Source organism: Hemicordylus capensis, chromosome 3 (assembly GCF_027244095.1).
Source record: "Hemicordylus capensis ecotype Gifberg chromosome 3, rHemCap1.1.pri, whole genome shotgun sequence".
Classification (NCBI taxonomy): domain Eukaryota; kingdom Metazoa; phylum Chordata; class Lepidosauria; order Squamata; family Cordylidae; genus Hemicordylus; species Hemicordylus capensis.
In genome coordinates this window covers 307,535,748-307,560,725 of record NC_069659.1, presented here as the reverse complement: position 1 = coordinate 307,560,725, position 24,978 = coordinate 307,535,748, and the positions used below count along the sequence as shown (strand labels likewise).

The following is a 24,978-nucleotide window of genomic DNA, read 5'->3' as shown; positions in this document are numbered from 1 at the left end:
AAAATACCCACCATTTGGGGCAATCATGTGCATTCCGAAAGGAGGTAGTAAAAGGCCTTTTGGAGCCAAGGAATAGAATTAAGCTACATCAAGGCTGCTTTCAGAGAACATCTAGGGAGAATTACTCTTATGCCAGGAGCAGCCAGAGAAAAGAAAACTCTTCACTACTCTCGACTTAATTTAGAACATTGTGGTTTTTGTTTGTGATCTTCTGAGCCATCTACATGTTTCAAAGTGATAAACAGAATGGGTGGGGGCGGGGGAGAAAGAAAAAGGTTGCAAGTCAATAGATTTGTTAAAATAGATGTTTGCTAGTTCAATAGTAAGCCACCTTAAGTGGCACAGTGGGGAAATGCTTGACTAACAAGCAGAAGGTTGCCGGTTCGAATCCCTGCTGGTACTATATTGGGCAGCAGCGATATAGAAAGATGCTGAAAGGCATCATCTCATACTTCGCGGGAGGAGGTAATGGTAAACCCCTCCTGTATTCTACCAAAGACAACCACAGGGCTCTGTGGGCGCCAGGAGTCGAAATTGACTTGACGGTACACTTTACCTTTAGTTCAGTAGTGCATAGGGAAACTCCCTCTCTACCACACAAATCATCACTGGAATTATCAAAATCAATTGGATCCCAATTTTGTTACAAAATGTTCTTAGAGTTAAACAAGGCAAACACCCAGACTATGCCTCGGAATAGCAAAGGTGTAACTGTGTTCCAATGGACAATGGAAATTATAAGGGTTAATAAAAATCCAGCAATACCTTTTAAAAGAAGATTGTCTGATACTTGAAATAATTATTTTTCTGAAGCAGATCTTAAAACAAAAGACTGTCCTTGCTGTTACAGAACTCTGAATCTAGCCCAGATTTGCAAATAATTATTTAGAGAGAAGTTTGCTTCTCCTCTTCTTTGCCTGATGGTATGGCATCCACTTCCAGATGCAATGCTATGTTCACCCTTTCTTGGCAGAGGGTGAAAGAGAGGAAAGTAGAGTTGCCATTTCAGTAGAGGGGGCAATCTGTAATTTCAGTGTCGGAGGGCGTCAAAGTCCAACAGCCTTTGAGTATGTACAAGGTGAACATTTTAAAACACAACCTTAAGAGCTTTGATTGTGTCCATTTTACACTTCTATTGACTGCTACAATTATAGCAGGTGTGTATATTAAGGTAGGGGTGTGTGTGTGTGTGTGTGTGTGTGTGTGTAGGAGGGGAGGGATCTTGCGTGTACCACTGGCCTGGTCTTTACATGTACAGAAGAACAACACACAGATACATTGCCTCCAATCACACACTTTTCTGGTGTGATTGATTGATTAAATGCCGTCAAGTCAGTGTCGACTCTAGTGACCACAAAGATAGATTCTCTCCAGGATGATCTGTCTTCAACTTGGCCTTTAAGGTCTCTCAGTGGTGCATATATTGCTGTCGTAATCGAGTCCATCTACCTTGCTGTTAGTCATCCTCTTCTCTTCCCTTCAACTTTTCCCAGCATTATGGACTTCTCTAGGGAGCTGGGTCTTCACATAATGTGTCCGAAGTATGATAGTTTGAGCCTGGTCATTTGTGCCTCGAGTGAAAATTCTGGACTAATTTGTTCTATGATTCCTTTGTTTGCTTTTTTCCTGGCTGTCCATGGTATCCTCAAAATTCTTCTCCAGCACCAAAGTTCAAAAGCATCGATGCTTTTTCTGTCCTGCTTCTTCAAAGTCCAGCTTTCACATCCATAGAGCGTCACGGGGGAAACCATTGTCAGAAGAATTATAATCTTTGTAGGCAGACTACCAAGTCTATTTGTAAGTACCTATTCTAATCTTTCCATAACTGGATTCTTATGTGCCTAGGGCACGATGTCCATGTTCTGTCTGTGTGGAGGGGGTAGAGCCAGCAGCACAAGCACAATCCTCCTTCACTAAGGGAGACAATTCACATTTGGCCATCACGGAGTATTTTTAAAGGGCTGGTGGAGCCGTAGGGGATACTGGTGTGGAAAGTGAAGAGTTTGTCACATTTCTGCTCATCTGCTGGGTTAATTTAAGATTTTACGAATCTGATGGTGTTTTCTTTAGGGCTTGAATAAAGATTGTGGGAAGTTTTCTCATTCCAAAACATAAGTTGCTTAGTGTTTGGCTACATAGCCCCAAACACAGCAGAAATAATGCAATGCTATTAGGAGAGTTGTATTATCCTTAATGCTTACCTTGCTAAATTGGTTTTCAACACACCACCTCCTCAATCGATTCCATGCACTGAATGAAGTAGGCCGACCCCCTACGAGGCTAAATGTTACCCGAAACCAGTGGGTTGCTAATGTAGTGCACTTTGTCTTAATCTCCTGAGGCACTGAAGATCTGCAGAAAACATGTGACCGCGCTTCCAAAGGCATATTATTTATGAAGTTGTAGGCGCTAGCAGAGAAAAAGAAGAAGACAAGACTTTGGTGCAAACACTTAAAAACAAACAAACCACCGCCTTGTCACATTGATGTCTTTGTCTGGCTTCTCTTCGCTAAGCGGCAGCCCACGAGGTGGCGCTGTTGCTTTGTGTTGGAACAGCTCTCTCGATCTCTCGCTCCCCCCGCCACTTCCCGCCGCGTGTGTGAATGAAACGCTGCGAGGTTCCTTCCCCTTTTCTCCCTTTCCGTGCGCCCAGCCCTTAAACGCCGAGGGCTAAGCGAAGGAAGTCCCCAGCCCCATGAGCTCAGGGGAAAGAAAGCAACATCAAATCAATAAGTGGCCGGTGCGATTGCAAGCCACCGGTCGCTCGTCTGCCCACCTAGCCGACTTTTGCCCAGGAGGACTCTCTCTGTAGAGGCGCACTGTGTCTTTCTGCCACGTTCAAGCCACGATGGCTTGAGGGTTTGCTTTAAAGTGTGCGAGAGCCCTAGCAGGGGAACAGCACGGTCCCCACATCCGAATCACCTAACGTCTGCCCGCAGTTAGCACCAGGGGCTGACTGATCATCGCTCGGAGGAAATCCTCTCCAAAACGATCTGTCCGAACATTGCAGATCCGGTATGCAAAACTAGATCTCTCTCTCTCTCTCTCAAACGACTCTTCAATGACCTCTTATCCTGCCCCATTGTCCTGCCCTCGCCCGTTTATCAGCAGATTGAAAGATCCCCCGGTTCTTTGGATCACAGCACAGCCTGCCCCATCTCTGTGTGCTGCCGACTGCCGGATTAGGTGAGGAGCCGAATAAGCCGGTGACCTGTCTGTCGCCAGACAGACAGACGAGAATAACTTTTACTGCTCAGCAAGGCAGGACGATTGAGGAAGGCGGCTTGGAGAAGCGTCGCGTAGCATAGGCATGGCACTCGCCCCCGCCCCCAAGTCCCAGCCTTGCTGTTCCAAAAGCAGGCATTTTCTCGAGAGCGTTGCTTGGAAAACCAGATTCAATTCGTAGAAAAGCGCACAAGCAGCCGCCGCCGCTCGGATTCAGTACCCTTCATTAAGCCTAACTCTCACTCAGGATAAGGAGTTGGTGTTTCCATTCTTATTTTCACCATTGCTGTTGTTATTATTATTATTAGTCACTTTTACGTGTGTGTGTGTGTGGGGGGGGGCTCATTTTATTGTCCGTACGAAACCCTCCTTTCCGTCTTGAGAAATTAAGATTCAGGACACCGCTCTTTGCTCAAAGCCCAGGAAATTCGGAGTCTCAACCGTGCAGGGGGCGGGGGTGAGATCGCATTCCTTGCTATGCCCATCTTGCAGACTCCTGTACTATGAAAGCCGGAGTGATGCCTTTGGCGGGTGGGGGGGGGGGGGCGGGCTGCAGAGAGAGATCGAGTAGATCCGGCACCGGCCACTTGCCCCACTCAAGAAAGCTTTAGACAAGGCATAGAATCAGAAGGTGCAGAGGAACCCGCGAGGGGGCGTGGCTGTGGGGAAGGAGGCGGGGTTCTGCTGGCAAGGGGCTCCTGCGACAGGCGCGTGGGGTTGATGGACGCGTGGACGTCACGGGCCCTCCCCGCCCCCTTGGCAATGTCTACAGCCTGCTGCACTCCCAATTTAAGCATTTATTCCACTGGGATAGAGGAGGCTAGAGCAGCGCTGGCACCAAAAAATCATGGCTGGGATTGTATATTTCACCGTCTTTTCTCTTCTCTTTGGGATTTGCGAGGGGGTCACCGGCTCTCGGGTATATCCAGCCAACGAAGGTGAGTGAGGCAAAGGGGGTCCGTCCCGGGCTGTTCTCAGCTAGCCGATGCGCTCTCCCGGCTTTCTCCTGCAGCCGGTGCGGTCTGGGTACGTTTTTCCGAGGGGGGGGGACGGGACTCGTTAGTCACCGGGACCTTGCGAGAGGAGCCGATGGACGCGCTGCCGGGCGAGTGGCTGGCAGCGCCGGGCAACTTGTGTGCGGCGGGCAGGAGGACGACCAAAGTTCAAGCCTTCGGGGACGGACGATCGTGCGCTTGGCTATCTGCAGCGGCCGGGACAAAGTTAGCCTTGAGTAACCAGGCGAGGTGTCCGGAGCGTGGGCTCTCTGCCGCAGCGTTGCCAGCAACACCGGTCTTCGTCCCTCGATCGGCTCAACCCGTCTGCCGTCGCCCTCCCCTCGATGGGGAGGCTAAAGTTCGGAGCTTGGGGCTGGCTGCCGAGGGCCGGCTCGGATCCGCCCCCCCCCCCCCCCCGAGCTGGATTTGCCGCAAAGTAGCCATCCCTGTCCTCGGCCAGCCCGTGCGCTCGGCGGCGCAAACCGCGTGGGAGCTTGACCTGGATTTCCACTGCGATGCACTCATCACCCATGGCAGCAGCTGCACCAGGACGCTCGTGGAGGCGCCCGCCACGCGAAGAAAAGGCCACCTCCGTGGAGGGCGCCAGAAGGAGGCGAGCCGCTCGGATGTTTGGTGTGCTTTGGCGGGGGGGGGGGAGAGGGGGGTCAGTGGTTCCAAAGCAGAACCCGAAAGTTCAAAGCAGTGCCCTGTAACAGAACTCCCCCCCCCCCAACCCCTCGACTTGCTGCGGCATTCAGCCGCTCCGTCTCCTGTGTGGACTGGGCCTTTAAAAAAAATAAATAAATTGATCACCAACCTCTTGAAGGGGGCGCTGAGATAAAGAAAGAAAAACTCATGGTTTTGGTGCTGATAACCCTGATGTTGCATAATCGGGGAGACGCGCGCGCGCGACCAGACACATATACACGCGCGCGCACACACGGACTCGCACACGCATATTCACACTCCCGAGTGTTACTTCGCATATTCAGGTGGCTACTAGCGTGTCTACCCAGTTTGACAGGAAGGGGTGCGTGCATGCGCGCGTGTGTCCACTCGCCGTGAGATGCGTGGTCCCCCCCTTCCCCCCTTTTGCCTGCCTGGCTGTTAGTAATCTGCCCTCTTTAACTCTTTGTGTAACCTGCACATGTTATAATTTCAGAGGCCTGAAAAGCAGTGGATTCAAGACACAAATGCAGCAATGTGCAGTTTAAACTTAAAACTTTAAAACAAAAGGGGTTTCTCTGATTGCTTCGGGCTGATGGGCTTGGTCACCTCTGCCATTACAAATAAATAAATAAATAAATCATCTGAAAGTGAGCCAGGTCTCCCCTGCCACCACACATCATTTCCTTTGGGCTCCTTCTTCTATTTTGCATTCATTCAAAGGGTTGTGTTGCATTGTCTTCTCTGGTGCAGATGTGGTGGACCACGTTGAGAAGGCTTTGTCTCCTTTTGCAAAACAGTTCCTGCATTTTTGATCTTCCGAAGTGGGTCAAAATCTTACATGAAAATTGCAGATTATCTTCTTGGCTGGAAAAAGCAAGATGCAACTGTTTCTTTAAAAAGAAGTAGAATAAGAATATCCCACTTGTTTGCTATAAGTTAAAACCCGGTATTTATTATTTATTTAGAACCTGTGGTTTTGTAGGCTATCCCTCTGGGAAAGACGGAGCAGCTGAGGTTTCATTGAATCTGTCTCGGCATCTTTAAGTTAAATTTGCACCAGGGGAGCCATCTTTCACTTCTAACACACCCCCGGCTCTCACTCTATCTTTAATAGGAGTCTCAGGAGGTGTGGAGAATGCAGCGGTGGGCCATAGGACAAGCTGTTCACCTTGTGGATGTTTTTTTCTTTGTTTCCTGTAGAACCACCCCTTCCACTGCTCACTCCCTACACCCATTTTCTCCATATAGCTAGAATGTTTGGCTGGGGAAAAATAAAAAAAATGAAATAAACTTGCTTTTCTTAGAAGTGTCATTAAGCCAACTAGAAGGTGAGAACGTGTTAGCTTTGATGCTTATGATGGCATTGATACACTCATTTGAATTATGCTGTGTGTCGATCTTGCATAAGGCACCTGCCTCTTCAATTCATTGACATATTCCTAAGAGGTGTATATTTTATAACCAGAAGTGACAAAGAGTGTACACAAGTTCATTTGTTACAAACCAAATGAAATTGCTATACAGAGTTATTTATCTGATGGTCCAGATGCAAAACAGCATTGCCACACACACTCACCTGGCCTTGCTCTGCGTCCTCAGCTTTGTACATTATATAAGCTTAGGAATAAAATCATTGCGAAGTTCTTACCAATAGTTATGTTTCTTTTGTGTCTTTTTTTTTTTTAAATGGGAACTGTTCCCCTTTGAATGTAAGTGTTAAGTTGCTTGAATGTTCCTTTGGAACGTCTTTTTGACAACTGAAGAAATGGGAGATTGTGTGGCATTTTGGGGAGGCAAATGAACTGTGAACTGAAAAGTGATCAGTTCAGATTTCACTAAATGGCTATAGTATATTCACAAGGCAGTATGCCTCATCACTCTGCCTGTAGTATTGCTTGCCCTGCAGGACTGTTGTAAAAGTTACTGAGGTGTGTGAAGCACCTCAAATATACAGGGGGAAAACACTATATAGATGTTGAATTCAATCCAATAACTGGGCTGAAAAAATTGTTTGATCAGTTTATATCAAGTTTATATCAAATATCAAGTTTGTCACACATGAACTAAAGGCCCATGAATATCATTGGGACTTAAGTATGTCTTCTTTTCTCTTGATTGAGGTCACAAAGTTGCTGTTAGTGGTTCTTTTCAGTTAAAAATAAATATTTATTTTTGATTGAAATTAAAATAGGACCATCTTTTTAATGACATTGGCATGACTAGATGAAAAATTGACATAAAACTCATGTTAATAGGATGTTCTTCCTCATATATGGAAACAGTCAATTAAATGCTGTCTATAACTTAGTCTGTAGTTTCTGAGTAGGTGGAAATTAATATTTGGATGTTTCTTTTTTGTCTTTTTGCAGTTACCCTGTTGGATTCCAGATCAGTTCAGGGTGAGCTTGGGTGGATAGCAAGCCCTTTGGAAGGAGGGGTAAGTTCTGAATCACTATCTGATTGAGAAAGTAAAAAGAAATAATTAGTTTGTTTCTGATGAATCCTAATGGCTCGATTATTGCTGATCGAGGGTGAAGGTCATATTTCTTTCATGGCCTGTGATGTGGATGACACTTGTCTGGAGAAACCTTATACTCCCAATGATAGCTCTGTCACGAAAAAACGTTAAACTGAAAGAGTGGAGAGAGACTTTCAGAACCAGGAGTTTGGTCAAGAAATAAATATTTACTCAGGTTAAAAATATAGGTTAAAAATATTTAACCTATTTTATAGTTAACATAAACAGAAAAAGTGCATCCTGGTGATCAAATGGAAATCTAAAACTGTATTTTTCTAAGCAAAGTTTCAGTGAACTTGCATTTAGAGTAATTGCTACCCAGTCATTAGATGACCGATAGAGGGGATTAGCATATATACAGTACCTAAAACATTCTGAAAGGTGTGAAGCTGCAATCATTTAACAGATTTATCTCCCAATGAGTGAAAGCACCACACTCTCTAACTTGGTAGTCTGGTTCACAATGTATGCTTTAAAAAAAATACAAACATCTGGCGAAATGTCTGATTTCTGAAGTGGGGAGGAATTCATTGTACACAGAGAATCAGAGCAAAAGCTTGGTTTAATCCAGTGCTGAATGGGGAATGTTTAACACATTTGCGGATTTGGACATTGGGGGAGAGAGCGGAATCTCATCTTACTCAGCTATAGACAGACCTTCATTCCTAATTTAGTAAAGAAATTGTAGACAAAAAGCATGTGGCAGTCCACCATGGTGCTGAGCCATTGCTGAGTAGCCCATAATTCTTACTGTAGTCATTGGGTAACCTAGAATACTGAATGCCACAGGATAAAACATTTTACTAATTAAAAACCTTCAGTTTTCACTGCCACACACGTAGGGTGAATATTAAAAACAATTTGTTGAGGGAAAATGCTGGCAGTGTACCCACTATTCCCAGCTATATCCAAATATCCTCAAATCCCTTTAAAATTAAATGTAAACCTCTTCTTACTGTGCTTAAGTGCAAACAACTCATGCCTAAGAGAGTCAAAATAATTAAAAATCAAAGTCTGGAAAATTGCCAGATGAAGAATAAATGCAAAAGCAAGTTATTCAATTTGTTAATAAAATGTACTGTAGTTTAATGAACAATATACAATTTTTCATTTATACACACACACACATAAAAGGAAAAGGAAGACATAGTGGGGAATGGAAGGAATGTGAAGTTGTTTGGTGATGCATTATGCATACGCTCTGAATTAGCTCCATCATGGGAAAATGGGGTATTGTCCTGCCCTTATTGTTGCTCTGCCTGAACTTGACTGCAGTCAAGTTGTACTCTGCCTATGCACCCTGCACTGTCTCTGAAACCTCCCCCCACCCCCCAGCAAGAAAGAGGGAATGATTGGCAGGCCTCTGGCGGTGCAGACAGCACACATTCACTGCTGATTGCAGGCAATTGCCCTCATCTTTTGACAGTGGGGAAAGGTACAGCTTTATCTCAGTGAGAGTCAGGCATCTTAGTTAATCCTATACCCTGGAAAGGTCAATGAAAGAGTCTTTCTTTTGGTGCACTGGGGGACATCTCTTCTGTAGATTCAAATAGCTTCATTTTGAACAAGTCAGGAATCAAATGGATCAGCAGACATAGCTGGTAGTGACTTGCTAGGGGTGTGTGTGTGTGTGTGTGTGTGTGTGTGAGAGAGAGAGAGAGAGAGAGAGAGAGAGAGAGAGAGAGAGAGAGAGAATGAATACCTGGCCTGTTGGCCTACATCTTAAAAATCTTCTAACACTTTGAGGAGAAATGTATGGTATTTTGATAGGACTATGTTCACTAAATCTATGTATATGTTCTGTAAAAATGCAAGAGGGCACACTCAGTGCAAGCACTTGGAAAGTCTTTTATTATAGCATCCTTAATGCTGTGGATTTCTTTCCAAGAATCAGAAAGAGAACACTCCCCCCCCCCCCCCACCGCCCACTTCCTTTAAAAATGTCCAGAGATCATGTGGTATTCAAAGATCAGTTCTTCTCCCTGTGTAGCCTATTGTGTGTTGCAGAACCCCTGTTTTATAGATCCAGAACAGGTCATTTCTGAAGTGTGAAGTATTTCTGTGTTAATATGAGATGCTGGAGATAAAAATAGGCCCCTTTACCAGTGAATAGAGCTATTACTAAATCTATAATAGCCCTAGAGGAATGAATGTGTTATGTTATAAATTTAATTAATGATTTACTTCTAAAATTCACAGTTGAGAGGAAATATTGTGTCTGGAATGCTTTACTGTGGATTATTAAACCATGGGAAGAGTTGGTTTAGACAGCTGGGGGGGGGAAGTGTTGTCTTTGACCACACATTTAGAATTGTAAACAATAATTTATAAGAGGTGGAAATTTGGGACTTTTATTGTGTTCAGCTCTTTAGCTCCAATAATGGAGTAAATATTAAATTAATTAAAAAGCTCTGCCAAACCAAAACTAAAAGGGAAAAAGTCTGAACCAAACCCGTGTGAGGAATTTTGTGGTGAGAGCCCACTAAATGTTGTCATGTTCTTTTCATAGACTACAATAGGCTTTGGAGCCAACCCTATAACTGGAGTCTTCTTTGTGCAGACTTGCAAAAGGAAATCCCATTGACAATTTTTATTTCCCTCTCCTCTCCTCTCTCCACCCCTTGAACCGACTACAGGATGATAAAGAGAATGGAAAGCGATGGATCATAAAGGGCAGGATTGTAACACAATACTAGTTTCATGGCAGTTGTAAATTAAAGTACTCTGTTGCTCACATCATGTTAGCATTTTAGACTGATAGATGGCTTTCCAGTTTTCCCTGTTATCGGTGACACAGGTTGACACCTAGAGTATTGATTTATCTCCTCTCCCCCCACCCCCTGTTTTTGAATTCACAAGTATCTCTAGGCTGTAACTCAAATATTATCCTCTTGACTCTGGTGACACTTGGTGTTAACTGCCATAGATCTATAAATAGATCCAGCTAGCCTAGTTTCTTTCTTTTGGGTTTGTTTTTTAATTAACTAAAGAAAACTTGCCCAAGAGGTTTATGGTTATAAACGGTATAAGAGTGTAGGCTCAGCCTGTAATGTTTTGTCTGTTTTCACAAGCACATTTAATAGTTCATTTCTAGGAAGCCCTTGGAAGTTACCGGTATGTTCTAACCCTATTCCAAACAGATTTCAGGAGCTTCATAATATGGTCTGGAGTTTCAGAGTTTTTGGCTATTATTTTGCTTAATTGAGAAAGAAAGGTGGGATCCTCCCTTTGAACCTTAATTCAGCAGAACTGTGCTTCTTTTTTTCAAAAGGAAACACAGAAAAGGCCACAGCGGTGGCATTCTTTTCTGTAGAAAGCTTATATTGACTACTTCCACTTGTTCCTTTATTCTATGATATGTTCATCACAGTACTGCTGGAACACTGCTTGATGCATGTGGAACCAAATCCCTTAATCAAGGGACTAGTTTTGAGGGCTGTTTTTACATGCATCAGAATTTGAGGAGAAGAATCTGCAAAGAATTCAGAGAGGCAATATAGATTTCTGAGGCACTGTTTGTCAGTCCTTTATACCCATTGGAATACTTAAGAATATAAACTGTATCCTGTTGTTGGATGTTTGATACCAGAACAACTTGAAACTAAACCAGTAGGTGCAAACCAAAGAAGCTGAGATTTGCTTAAGTTCCACTAAGATTATGCCTTGCAGTATAAAAATATGTTAAATAAATAAATAAAATGTGGCTGTTTCAAAGAGCCTTCCATTATCCTATGCCACTTTCTACATGTTTAACAGAGGAGGCCTCTATTCATCTGATGTAATGGGTATCATATAAATGTTTTGAAAACAAAATGTGTGCTGTTGCTGCTCCAAATTGAAAATAAGACCATGAGAAGTTCTGGAAAGCACAGCAGAGCACTGAGCCTGTATAATGTGATGCCTATAAGTGGTTCAAATGTCACCTCAGTTATGAACTTGCTAGATGGTTTTAGACAAACATCATTTGTCTTGGCCATTTGTCCTAATTCATCGTCTGCAGTGTAATACTGGCCTACATTGTAAGATTATTATAAGAGTTCCTGGGATTTGTGTTTGTGAAGTGCTTTGAACACTCCAGAAGTGCCACATGATAGTAGCTCTTATTATTACATTTATTTATTTATTTGATTTTTATACTGCCCTTCCAAATGGCTCAGGGCGGTTTACAATTAAAACAAAACCATTAAAATCAGTTAACAATTGAAACAAAAATTATAAAACAGTACAAAACAACAGTTAACAATTAAAACATCACAAAACAGCAATTAAACAATCGCAACAATTAAAAAAACCCTGAAAACCAGATTACAACATTGATGGTGTTCTCCTGCACTCAGTACGTATTGAGATTATTGATTCTCTTTTGTGCCACTGATGTTGTGCACAACCTTGATTGAGATTTGTCTTTTCTTATAATCTTAGTTAAATATTATATATAGGGAAAATATGTTTTCAGGTTACATGTGGTTTTTATAAAGTTCCTGCTGGTTGGATCCAACCTGTTAAGATCATCTTATATGATAGCAATATCCCCATACAGCCAAGAAACTCTCTGGGTGACTCTGGGTCAGTCATATATCAGCCTAACCCACCTCACAAGGTTGTTGTGGGGATAAACATAACCATGTACACCACTCTGGGCTCCTTGGAGGAAGAGTGGAATAAATAATAATAATAAATAATAATAAATCTGCCATTTTCTTTGAACCATATGAAAAATCTCACTTCCCTGTGATGTTAAAGTACTTTAAAAAAATTGTTTCTTCTTTATATATGTCTTTGTTTTGTTCAGGTGTTTGAATGATCCTATGTGGCTTGGTTTCATGGCTTTTGAATAAAGAGAAATACATGAAACTCACTGGAGAACAGGAATTTAATTCTATGGTGAAGGATTGATTGTACTAATTTATCCCTTTGATTCCACACAGTGGGAGGAAGTGAGTATCATGGATGAGAAAAATACTCCAATCCGCACTTATCAAGTCTGCAATGTGATGGAACCAAGTCAGAACAATTGGTTACGAACTGATTGGATTCCCCGAGAAGGGGCTCAGAGGGTTTATATTGAAATCAAGTTCACACTCAGAGACTGCAATAGCCTGCCAGGTGTCATGGGGACTTGCAAAGAGACTTTTAACCTTTACTACTACGAATCAAGCAACGATAAGGAACGCTTTATTCGAGAGAGCCAATTTGCCAAGATTGACACTATTGCTGCTGATGAGAGCTTCACTCAGGTGGACATTGGTGACAGGATCATGAAACTCAATACAGAGATACGTGATGTGGGACCCTTGAGCAAGAAAGGATTTTATCTGGCTTTCCAGGATGTAGGTGCTTGCATTGCCTTGGTGTCTGTCCGCGTTTTTTACAAGAAGTGCCCACTGACGGTTCGTAACCTGGCTCAGTTTCCAGACACGATCACTGGGGCTGATACATCTTCTCTTGTGGAAGTTCGTGGCTCCTGTGTCAACAATTCAGAAGAGAAGGATGTGCCAAAAATGTACTGTGGGGCAGATGGTGAATGGCTGGTCCCCATTGGCAACTGCTTGTGCAACGCTGGGTATGAAGAGCGCAATGGAGAATGCCAAGGTAGGGCCTACCACATTGTGCAGTTGATTAGGGGTTGGTGTACATAATTGAATCAGAGATGAGAGTAAATGGAATAAAGCCAGTAATTAGCAGTCCCTGTGGGATGTGACGGGACATAGAGGTCTAATGAGGAAGTCCAGTTGTTCCAGGTGGCAGAGCTAAGGAGTATATAATGCTGACAGAACAAATGGCACCACCATAATCAGCAGAAGTGAAAACACATTTCTTGCTATCAGAGGGTCGATTAGAACTGGCTTGGATCTAGCCACTTATTGGAGTGGCTATACAAAGCTCTCTATGTGAGCCCCCATTATTTAAAGGGGCAGGGTCTTTCCCCCACCTCCTCAGAAAGATTTTACGGCTGTAAAAACCAGAGTAACAAACTCAGTAGCAGTAAACTGTTTTCTCCTTCATCAAGGAAGATAAAGCCTTCTTTTTGATTCTCTAAGGCCTTTACAAAGTGTAACTCTTTAGTGTCTCATTTGTGAATTTTTGCACTAAATAATCCTTGAATACGTGACATGACTGCTTTTGTGAAATATTTTTATTTCTCTGAAGGTCTCCATTGTTTCCTTTACAAAGGGCGTGCTAGGAGACTCTAAGAAATGCAAGAAGTCATCTGTTTGCCCCCCTTTCCCTAACCCCTGCAGAATTAGGGATTAAGATTTGTATAAAAGGCAGCTTATTTGAAAGTTGGGGGCGTGGGGGAGAAAGACTTATGTCTCCCTAGTTGAGCTCTGTGAATTTTAGTTGTACATCATTATGTTTTTATAAGTAGACTATTATTAATTATGGACTGATTATTCTTTTACTCCCATGTTCATTCTCTCTCTCACTCTTTTGACCAATTAATGGCTTTTGGTATAGAGTACTAAAGTGATTAGCCTGAATTGGGCCCAGTAACATTTAGTCTGAAGCCCGAATTGGGCCCAGTAACATCCAGTCTGATTAATTTTAATTGCATTTGCTAGGGGTAATCATTTAATCTCTTTTTTTATAATTGGTGAGTGAGAGAGAGGGAGAGGAAGCAAACACCAGACTGCTTTTCAGCAAAACTAGTGCAAAATGGCAGCTTCCTCCCACCTCCAAAATATCTTGCACTGAAATGCTTTTATATCATCATTTGTGGGCAGTGTGTATGGGTAATGTGAAGTTCATTATTATGCATTGAAATTAAGAGTTGGCAGGGAATCAGCTCTGAGCACAAACATCTTCCTTTGAGATCACATTTTCATCAGATGTGTGCATGTCAGTGAGGGAAGTGGGGTGGGTGGAGGGAGCACATCTTATCAGCTACACAATTATGATGGGCTGGAGTGAGAATTGAAAATTGAATAGCATAATGACAGAGCACCATGTCTAGAGTAAATTATTCTGTCCCTTAGAGCGGGCAGAGGCTTAGAAATCTTTGCATGTCAAAAAAACACCAAACTGCACTGCCAACATACAGATGTCATGCTGAATGGATGTTATTTAGGAGACCAGGGGTATCTTGGAGGATTTTCTAAAATAAGTTATTTCCCTAATTTGCAAGAGACCATTTTTGAAAGCCTTAAAAAATTAGCTTAGATTATTGGGAGGAGGGTCAGTTGGAAAACATTGGAAAGTTGCCTATTGCATCCAGATTATTGTTCATTCCTCTTAAGGAGTTGTTAAGACAGTATTGACTTACCTTGATTGATGCAGAATTAAAACACTACTTAGTCAGTGACCCACACATTTTTTCTAATCATATGACAAGAAAAGTGTTGTGTGGAAGAAATGACTTGCGATATTTTGAGAACAAGAAGTATAGTTCTTGGGTTTTTTTTAAATAAGAGTTGGTACTTGAAATCAATATCTACAAAGAAAGTACCTGGAAACTGTCTGTAGGCTTTACTGGACTTCTGAAAACCGATTATTCATATCTCAGGTTAATGACAAATCCTGATGAGATCATATATAAATAGAAGAAGGAAACCTTTTGTCTTGTGTGCCTCCCATTATAAAACCAGCCTATTAAAGGTTCTTGAAGGGAATGCAAGCCAGTAAGCAATCTTACAATGTGAAAGCCATTTCATCAGTTGTTATTTGTGGTTTCCTTGTAAAACTTTATGCCTTCCTTCCAATTCCATGACAAACCCTCCTTTTTATATACTCTTCCCAATGTCCAGGAATGACTAGAATTGCTGCTTAATCATGAAGTCTGCTGGGAATCCAGGCTTCATATCTTATAGTTTGCAGCTGAAGAATATGACCTGAAATCTTGATAGTCCTGAAAAAGCTTATGTAGGTGTTTGGTTATCATTAGAACACCTCAGGAAATCTGTTGTCTTTTGTAACATTGGGGGAAATAACCATACAGAGGGGGGAACACAGTTTTGTTGTAGAATCGGAAGGAAGAGAAGAAAGCCACCTCAGGTGACAGGTCCACAATGGCTTATAAAAGGACACTAACCCAGGTCCGCAGAGTGGTGAACTGCTTCCACCCCAATTGTTTTTCGATGTGCCGACTGTGGCAGGACAAATGCAAAAGGAGGTCAGAGGTCAGTCACTTCCTAATCCATCTTCCTCCTGTGATCCTGAGGTCAGAGTTAAGATTGATTAAGATCTTAAAAGCTAGACAAAGGCTTGGTGGGCAAAAATGGGCAGGGCGGATAGCCGGGCAATGGGTGCCCCTGTTGTTCTAAGATCTAACATTGCTCATCTGCTGGAGTCTTTAGGACAGAGGGACATTTCCTCTTGCCCCCCCTCCCCCACTCCAGCCATGTATTCAAATTGAGGGGGGAAAGAAGAAGAGACATGTAAAGTCTACCAGGTGATTCTTGAGTTGTGCTCCCTGCCCCACACCAACTGTCAATGCAGCTGCAAGTTCATTCAGTCTCCTGATCCTGAATAAAATTATCTGAACTGGAGCTTTCCCCCTCTTTTCTGACTCCTGGCGAAACAACTTAGTGTTAAGCAAGAAGAACGTGTGATTGGGGTTAACAGAAGCTTGAACTTGCTGAGTGGTTTGAGCTGAAGATAATTGTTATGTTGAGACTTTGCCATATTGTAGTTATGAAAGGGGAGGGCAACAGAAAGAAGCAGGGATCCAACCACATTAACAAGGAAGCTTTAAAAAAACAAAACCCACCCAGGAAGTGAAAACCTTTAGGAATTGTCCCATGTTGTACATGTATATGCCCTAAATGTGTGTTAATACTTTGAAGCCATCAGACTTTTGATTGTTTGGAGATGCATTTGTAGTTTCAAACAGATGAGAAGGAAATGTACACTCTGTTTGCTGATTGATCTGAGTTTAGAAAAAAGTGCATAAGCAATATCTTTAACGAAAATACTTGATCTTTCATGGCTAAAGGCAATTATTATTTTATCAGGAAATGTAGCTAATGCCTGATGCTCCCTTACTCAAACGTATCATTATGATGGAAATTGTTTTATTACACATTTGCAAAATGTGGTTTTGATTTCTGTTAGGTAATTCCTTATCAAAGTAACTAGATGTAATGTATGGAAAAAGCAAAGAAAATGCTAAATCAAGCAAGTAATAGAATTTTAGCCCTCTGTAATTGTTGTAATGCTGTGAAACTGGAAAGTTAAATTTTATGTATGTTATTTAATATAATACTCCATAACATTCAGATATTGTGATTATCCTTTGCATAAAGATTCCAAGAGTTCAGTGTTCTGTAGTCTTACATATTTTCTTGGTTAGGGATTCTGACCAACTCAACTGGCAGAAAATCCAACAAGGTTTAAAATGTAGCTTAGAAAACACCTCATCTTTGCCATGTTTGGAATTTCCCCTTTTACATGAGGGAATTGGATTCTTAAACATCAGTTATTTGAATGATATAAAAATCTTTATTTCTCTGCGTATTTTATTGAACTTAAGGAGCAAAGTTAGTTGATTGATCTTTAAAGAGTCGCCCTTTCCCCTCTATTTTTGAAATGTGGATGCTTGTTCTAGTTTGCAAACAAACCATCCTAGTCAGGTTGCAATCTTGCCCACAATCTTTACAGGTGTAGCTCTAATTGAAATCTCCTGAGTATTGCTGATGAGTAACTTTTTTGTGGTGCAGCCTTCTGGTGTATTCGGAATAAGAAAATATATTACATCCCTTGACTTAGAGGCTGATTACTGTTGACCAGTTAACAGCCTAGAATAATACACTGCTCTGGATTTAAGCTGGTGGTGTAAAAAAAAAAAAAAAGAGTAGGTTATACTTTTATTACGGCCAACCAAAATGCCACTATAGTAAGCAAGTTTTTGAGTTCTTCACAATTCCCCCCCCCCCCCCCCCGGCTGGGTGTTCAGCAAGGCAACAAGGGTGAGGGGAGTTGGTTATGCTGGAAAAGCCTCAAAGTCTATAGTTTGTGACCACATTGAGATGGTGCCAGGTGTAGGAGGCTTAATGTATTTTTGTGCTGTCAAAATGGGTGTGTGAAAAGAGCAAGTCTACCAATATGAGAAACAGCATAATTTTTCTTTTACTTATTACAAAATAAAATTGCTTGGAGATAATACTCTTTGTATTGCAGTACACCTGATCTGTTAGAAAGGATGCCCCCCCCCCCACATTTTTGCTGTAGCTGAATTCAGATATTGCAGTGTTTCTGCTTTTATTGATGTAGATCAGCGTTATCAAAAGATTCTTAAAAATGTGTGGCCTTTTGACAGTTACAGTGTGCATGAAGAAATCTAAAAAACTCCCACCAATTCTTGCTTGTAGGGTTGAATGTAGAAATGCAGTTGTCTATTGCTGGGTTACTTATCTCAGTCTAATAGCATGGTCTACTATGATTTTAGATCTTTTTTGTGACTGTGAGAAGAAGACACGATAAAGGAAGACTCCCTTACATCTTTTGAATCTTATCTTTTTTTTTTTCCTTCCCCTCGCTCTGCTTTCAGCTTGTGGGATCAAAACCTACTCTCATTTGATTTGATTATGCTTCCTCCTTTTGATATTCTTTGAGGGAGCAGGTGGGGTCACATAGTTTCATGAGCTGGAAATAATTAACACTTCCATGACTAAATGGTCACTTTATGAATATTCAGGATCTCCGGTACCCTCCCTGGGAAGCAAACATGTTGGTTCCGTTCTCATCCCCCCCCCCCCAATTGGAGGCTGGAGAAGTTTCCCCTGTGAATGAGGATTGTCAGCTGTCTGGCCAGTTTGCCTTTTGCATGCAGCAGATTCCTCATTTGCATCTTTTGTATGCCCCCTCATGCAAAGTAGCCCACCCATTTCCCACTTTCACAAAGGAGATAAGAGCTTCCTTTGGAAAGTCCTGAGGAGAAGCTCCATCTATTTATGCAGATCCCCAAAGTCCTGAGTTTCATGCAAATTTATTCTGTTTCAATTTAAGTTCTTTGTTTAAGAGATAGAGAGTGTAATATTTGCACAGAATTTCTTTTTTTGGGCCCAGTCTTTCCTCTGTATGAATACGGCTTGATTGTCACCACAAATAAAACCACTTGGGGCCCTCACACTCTTTTCAAGTTGCCTTATGGGAAAGTGCTGCTTCGGGATGCAGTACATAGCTGTTAGTAGATTATGCACTTCAGGTGTGAACTTTTATCTGTTTCAGAGCTTTGTCAACAAAGTAACACTTGGTGCAATTCAACTGAGAGACACCTAAGTTAACAATTTAGAGGCACCTTTAGCAAGAAACAAATAAGACAAACACTCACAAAAACCTGACCTAGCACTGGGATTTCTCATAGCAAATTAACATGAAGATGATTTATATTGACTTTCTCCAAAGGGAACTTTTGTTATGTTGACTTTGTTGTGGTTGGGAGAAAAAAACAACCAGATGTGGTATTTAGTACACTACTATATGGAAGAAGAAAAAAAGAAGAGAGAGAGAGAGCAAACAAGCATTGTGATTAACTTATGGCATTTTTGGCATTATTCTGTTTAGTAATATTTTTAAAAGGTAAATGCCTCTCAACCCTGCCCACCTGCCCCACCACTGAAAACAGTAATTCAAAACTACTTTTTGTGAAGCCGAGTCTTGTTATAGGCTCCAAAATGCAGACTTGCTTGAGACAGATTGGTTGAAAGGTTTATTGATTTAAACAACAACACATACAGCACGTATACCCTTCTTCTTTTTTAAAAAAAGGACTGTTTTGATTTTCTGTCTTATAAATCAACAGTATGAAATTAGAACCAAAATCCACGCTAGATCTATTTTCTCTAAACAAATAGAAAAGGGCAGATTTTTTTACCCCCTGTGAATATGCCCACAAAGCTTTTTGATGTGCAATTAGCGTTTAACTCAAAGTTAATTTCACAGAGCAGTAAACTGCAGAGTGTCAGGCCGTGTGGCATAATTAAGCAGAGGTTTAAAACAACAAAGAAACGTGCATGAGCTCTGGTTTAGTCCTGTACAGCATTGAAGGAAGTGAGACTCTTTGCTTCCAAGTATAATTGCGAGGTCTATTAGAATTAAATAATACCAGGAGGCAGCTCTCCTGGTCTGTGTTTTGGTCTAGCCTGTCAAGAATAGTAGTTTTCAGGCTGAAGGATCATGGGTTTCTGTTTTGCAAAAGTTCACTAGAATGTTTGTGCCCCACCATTTACAAATGTCATTCGATACCCCTAGTGATCCTGCCTCTTCCTACTTGCCTGGCTTACACACACTCCCAGGCAATTTTCTTTCTCTCATTCCTATATGCTCCCCCATTTCTCCGTGCCTCACCTTTTTAAAGGCAAATCGGCACACAACAGTCATGACCATAAAACTTTATTCACTCTTCAGTTATCTCTCAAGCCAATGCCCCATTTACACATTATGCTCAGCACACATACAATCTATTTACACTGCACATACGCACACAATAATAATTAAATAATAATACACTTTATTTGTTAGCCGCCCAATAACAAACTTTTCCCTGGGCAGCTCACAACAGAGGATTAAAACATACAACAAAAAATATTTATATACCGCTTTTCAACAAAAGTTTCCAAAGCGGTTTCCATAGAGAAATAATAAATAAATAAGATGGATCCCTGTCCCCAAAGGGCTCACAATCTAAAAAGAAATGTAAGATAGACACCAGCAACAGCCACTGGCGGTGCTGTGCTGAGGGTGGGTAGGGCCAGTTACTGCCCCTGCTAAATAAAAAGAATCACCATGTTAAAAGGGTGCCTCTTTGCCCAGATAGCAGGAGTAACTGGGCAAAGAGTTAGCAGCAATATACAATAAAAACACATCACACATTAAATCATAAGAGACAAAAAAGAAGAAAAGAAAATGCAAAATACAATATAAAGCTTAAAAACTGATTTTAAAATTAGTTAAACATCAGATCAAAACTGAAAACCAAAATTTAAAAGGCCTGGGTGAACAAAAAGGTCTTTACCTGGCATCTAAAAGAAGAAAGTGACGAAGCCAGGTGAACCTATACGCACACAGATTTGCATGCGCATACTGAGGGTGGCTGTACCTGGGTTTACATTTAAATGAACGCATGTACAGTCACACAATAACATGCATGCCTGGGCCAGTCATGTATCTCTCAGCCTAACCTACCTCACAAGGTTGTTGTGAGGATAAAGATAACTCTTCTTTGGAGGAAGAGTGGGATATAAATGTAAAAAAATACAATGGAAGCTTTGCAAATGAACTCCCCGTTTATTTTTCCTTTTGAAAAAGCAGCCACGAGCAGGAAGGATTTGGGATCTCTCCCTATTTCACTGTGCTGTTTCCCCAACTTAAAACATATTGTCACAAAGTTGCTATGTGCCTTCTCTCCCTAATAGCATTTTCAGCGGATAGATATAAATAAGGGAATTGGTGTGAGGGCAAAGGGTCAATTCCCTCTCACCTGTTCTATGCCCTTGATTTCAGATTTCCACCCTGCAGTGCCTTTTTTTGGGGGGGGGGGAATTAAAGATCTGCAGAGTTCCAATTATAGAACTTTCATATAAAGTCTAGTTTGGCCCTTCTGTATCCATGCAAGCTAATTTAAAGGCTTCTTATAGAGGAATCTCCTTCTGTCTTCTTAAAAATGCCTAGTGTGTTGCATTGCCCTTTTGTATTATTGTATTATTTCAATTTACAAGCTGTGTTTGAACTTTATGGTTGAATTGTGAGTGCATTAAATAGAAAGATTGGACATATAGCTCAGACATAGAGCTACCCAAAGTCATACAGGATGCTATTTTAGTAGTAGTTACGTTTCTCAACCTTTTTCTGTGGACTGAAAGACTCTGGGGAAACAAGAGCTGTGGAACGTATCTCTGGCTTTGGAACTATTAAGGAACAGGCTCCTGTTCTGTCTGCAGGATGGCGACCCTAACAATAGCCACTGCAGTCATGGATCTCAAATCCATGGTGAGATGAAAGAACGTGCTTGCACAATGGTATTCTTCTTCTTTATGATTGCTTCACGTGCTTAAATCCATATAACTGAATGAACACTCTCTTCCCCTGTTCCACTTGCCTCCATCATTTTCCTTACTTCTGATGACTTCCCTGTGTCAAAGTTTAGTTTGTAAGTTCCATGGGACAGGGACTTGTTTTCTTGTTACTGTGTACAATTCTGTGTATATTGAAGGCTCTGTCGATGGTGGATGGTGGTAATGTTGCCAAACTAAGCCCTAGCATTGTTTCTGAGAATGATCTTATGTTCGTTTCAGTCTGGATCTTCATGACCCCTGGAGCTCCAATAAAACCTCCTTAAAGGATACACTCTCCACCTCTTGGTCATGCAAGACGTTGTGGGAGTTTATGAAACCTCCTAATATAGTATAGGTGTCACAAATGATTCAGAACCTGGCACTCCTGCCCAGCATCTTGCAGTCATTGCTATTCACCTGCAAGTTACTGAGTTCCAGGGTTTTGTGGGTTTGGGCCCCAACATTCCAGTGGGTTTGCTGTAGTTACTGCCACTCCCTGCTAATGGTAGCAAGGTTCAGGCTCTGTCACAAACAACCAAGAGATAGACAGGTTCTCATAGTTGCTGTGGATGAAATTACACACCGAGTGGCTTTTGGGAACAGAGATCTGAGTGGAATCTGAGATTGTAAATCGGTTAGTGATATCAGCACTCGTCCATTTGCTCGGGATGTATAGTGAATCCATTCATTAGAACAAGGGGGGAAATGAATGTAAATTGGCAATAATGTGCTAGCACAAGATAATCCTTAAACAACAGTGTTGTTGATATTAAGCTAGCCCCAAATGGTGAGTTATGGCAATACCAGAGACCCAAATAACATCTGCTATTTAGCGACAACCCAGAAAATGATAGGTCCCTGCCCACAAGGAGCTTACAGTTTAAAAGTTGACAGTGTGGAGAGATCAAAGGGAGGGGAGAGGCTAAATTGGGCAATCCTTAGGATGTTCCTACATTTCCGATTAAATGCTTCTTTAACTATGTCAAAAAACATAATGTATGAAGTGACTTCAAAGATCTAAAGTCACAGTATGTCCCTTGTCTCCAGTATATCCAAAGTAACATTATGACACTGAGCTCTTGTGTCTTACAGTAAGAACATTAAAGTAAAGATTTTGGCACCTTTCTCCATCATATTTCAGCATTGGAAGTGGAAGTGAAATATGATTTAAGCAAAGGCTCAGGAGTCTTGCTCCATATTGATGTTGTCAATTCTATCCAGGAACCTAATTTTTTCCAGCAATTGTACTGGGAGCAGCAACACCCAAGTGTAAATACAGAATGCATAGAAACAAGTTTTACACACTGTGAGTTGGTTTCTTAAAAATTACCTAGGCAAAGGAGAATTTTAATTTGTTTCAATTACAGTGTGGAATATTCAACACCATTTACTGCAGGGTGAGGAAAGGGAATAGATAGCAGCCAATATAGCAGATTGTTAGACTTGGACATGGGAAAGGAACAGACCACCAGGTGGCATTGAGAAAGTCAAATTCTCCCAGGCTCAGTTACTCATCTATCAACCTGGTTTACTGATTTTACAAGAGTGTTGGGATTTGGAGGCAGTTTGCATGTTAAATGTGTTGTGTGAATGATTAACAATAGTAATTTCACCACTGTAATAGTGACATATAAGGGATGATTTGGTTACCTGGTTGGCTGTAGAAGGACACTTATGGTAGGAAATGAAAGCTTTTCTAAATTCAAGTCTAGGTGTGGAGTCATCATCATCAAAGCTAATTTCAATATCTCTTCTTTAATATGCTATAGATTGCCAGTTGCTTCAAGTCTAATATGAAAGAAGTCCATTGGTAATGCTAACTTTACTTATTGGCATGGATACTTTGCACAGCAGTAGTTACAAAGCTGCAGTACAGTGTCTTAATTATCCAGATAATCCTGTTTGCTTGTATTTTTAAACTATGAAGTGCTAGGTAATTATTCAATTCTTAATAGAAGTCAAATGGCAATGTAAACAATAATTAGGATGTTAGACAGACTAATGCGCTTCAAAGCAAATTGGATTTTTTTTTCATACTGTTCAGCATGAAGTCCCATAAAGCTAACAATTTAGTGGCAAGGAAACAAGTTCCATTTTGTTCATATTTTATGGGGTTATCTCTTCATGCCTTGTTTGAGAGAATAGCAGTTTGTCCCAATGAAGCTGCCTGCTCCAGAGCCAAATGTCACTTTAACAATCGGCTCCCTGCCGCTTGCCACTTGGCTACGCTCTCCCATGGCTCCAGATTGGGTCTTTGTCTGCTTCAGCGCCAGCGGGTCAGAGGTTAAACAGAATACTGATTTCCTCCCACAATATTGATGGCAAGTAAATATGGACAGGACTGGCGCTTGATTAACATGCAGCCCTCACTGGAAAGATTTGTCCTCTGGTCTCTTCTAGGGAGAGGTGCTTACTTTAAGATTAACATTTTCCTGCTTGACTGTTCTTTTCTTCTGAATTCTAGGACTTGGAAAGCAGCTCCCTTTTCCTTTGATGCATTCCCTTAAGCCTTAAGCAGAGTGCCTTAGAAAGAAAGGATGTGTTTGAAGAAGTCAAGGTCTTCGTACTGCCTAGCTTTAGAGAAATTAATATCTGGATCAAAAATTTAGGCTTCACTTCTGCTGAAAGTTGCTCAGGACCTTCAGTCTAGACACAAACATTTCTGAGATCTGGGGTTTTTCTCAAAATCTTTGTATGAAAGACCCCCAAGAAACAAGTGCAAAGTAATTATTCCTCTTCGTAATTCTCTCTGTGTGTCTCTTTCCCCCACTTCAGTTTAATGGTTATCTAGCATTTTTTCATAGATAGTCCCAGAGACAGTTAATTAAATCTTGTCTTTGTCTCCATTACTTCCATTGTATTCATCCACAACACAAGGGCAGCGCATACTGGTAACAAAGACGTGAGGACGCTGCTTCTCTTCCAGATATTTTAATCATGGGGTTGTCACACAATAATGCTGTTGGGTTTTGTTTAGTGTGTGCTTCAGGTTCTCACCAGCATTTGACTGACTTGAACAATTGGTTTTCTGTGCCCACTGTCCAGACTTTTTAAGAAGGGTGCTAGTGTTTATCTGCACTGAGGCTAGTAATGAATTACATCTGTTTTAATTATACCTACTTGCATTGTTATCCCAAGAAACAGGTGTCTGGGGAAAAAAATAATTAGTAAAACAAGCCAATGGGTTAGATGTCCCTGGTGGTTGATTTGCTTTTTAAAAAACAAAACAAAACAATAGTTTGTATTAGTTGCAAAGTATGGAATAATGTGTGTTTGTTTTATTATTTAAAATGCTGTCCTCGAGGTTCATTGGCAAGTTGAACTATAAAAGGCTAATTAATTAGTCTCTTCTCCCATATCAGTCTACACATTTTTAAAGGTTGTTTATTTACTTTTATATTGCATCCCACCACGTACTCCAAGAATTATCCCTCATGTAAAGGGGAAAATAGAACAGCCAATTCAAATATATCTAACCTATAAGTCAAAATTTTTGGAAGGGCAGTATATAAATCAAATCAATTAAATAAATAAACACAAAAAATTACCCTACCAGTGCTTAAACCTGGCTGTTAGCAGC

General features: G+C 41.3%; 1 protein-coding gene across 2 annotated transcripts in view; it reads left to right on the top strand.

The window, feature by feature from the left end:
- Positions 1-4,005: 4,005 nt before the first annotated feature.
- The window catches only part of EPHA4 (EPH receptor A4), a 220,415-nt gene continuing 199,442 nt past the window's right edge, over positions 4,006-24,978 (top strand). For both annotated transcript variants that reach the window (XM_053307712.1, XM_053307713.1), the window contains exons 1-3: positions 4,006-4,163; positions 7,259-7,326; positions 12,336-12,999. In XM_053307712.1, coding sequence (XP_053163687.1) covers positions 4,073-4,163; positions 7,259-7,326; positions 12,336-12,999 — 823 coding nt within the window. In that variant the 5' untranslated portion in view covers positions 4,006-4,072. The remainder of the gene's footprint in view (positions 4,164-7,258; positions 7,327-12,335; positions 13,000-24,978) is intronic.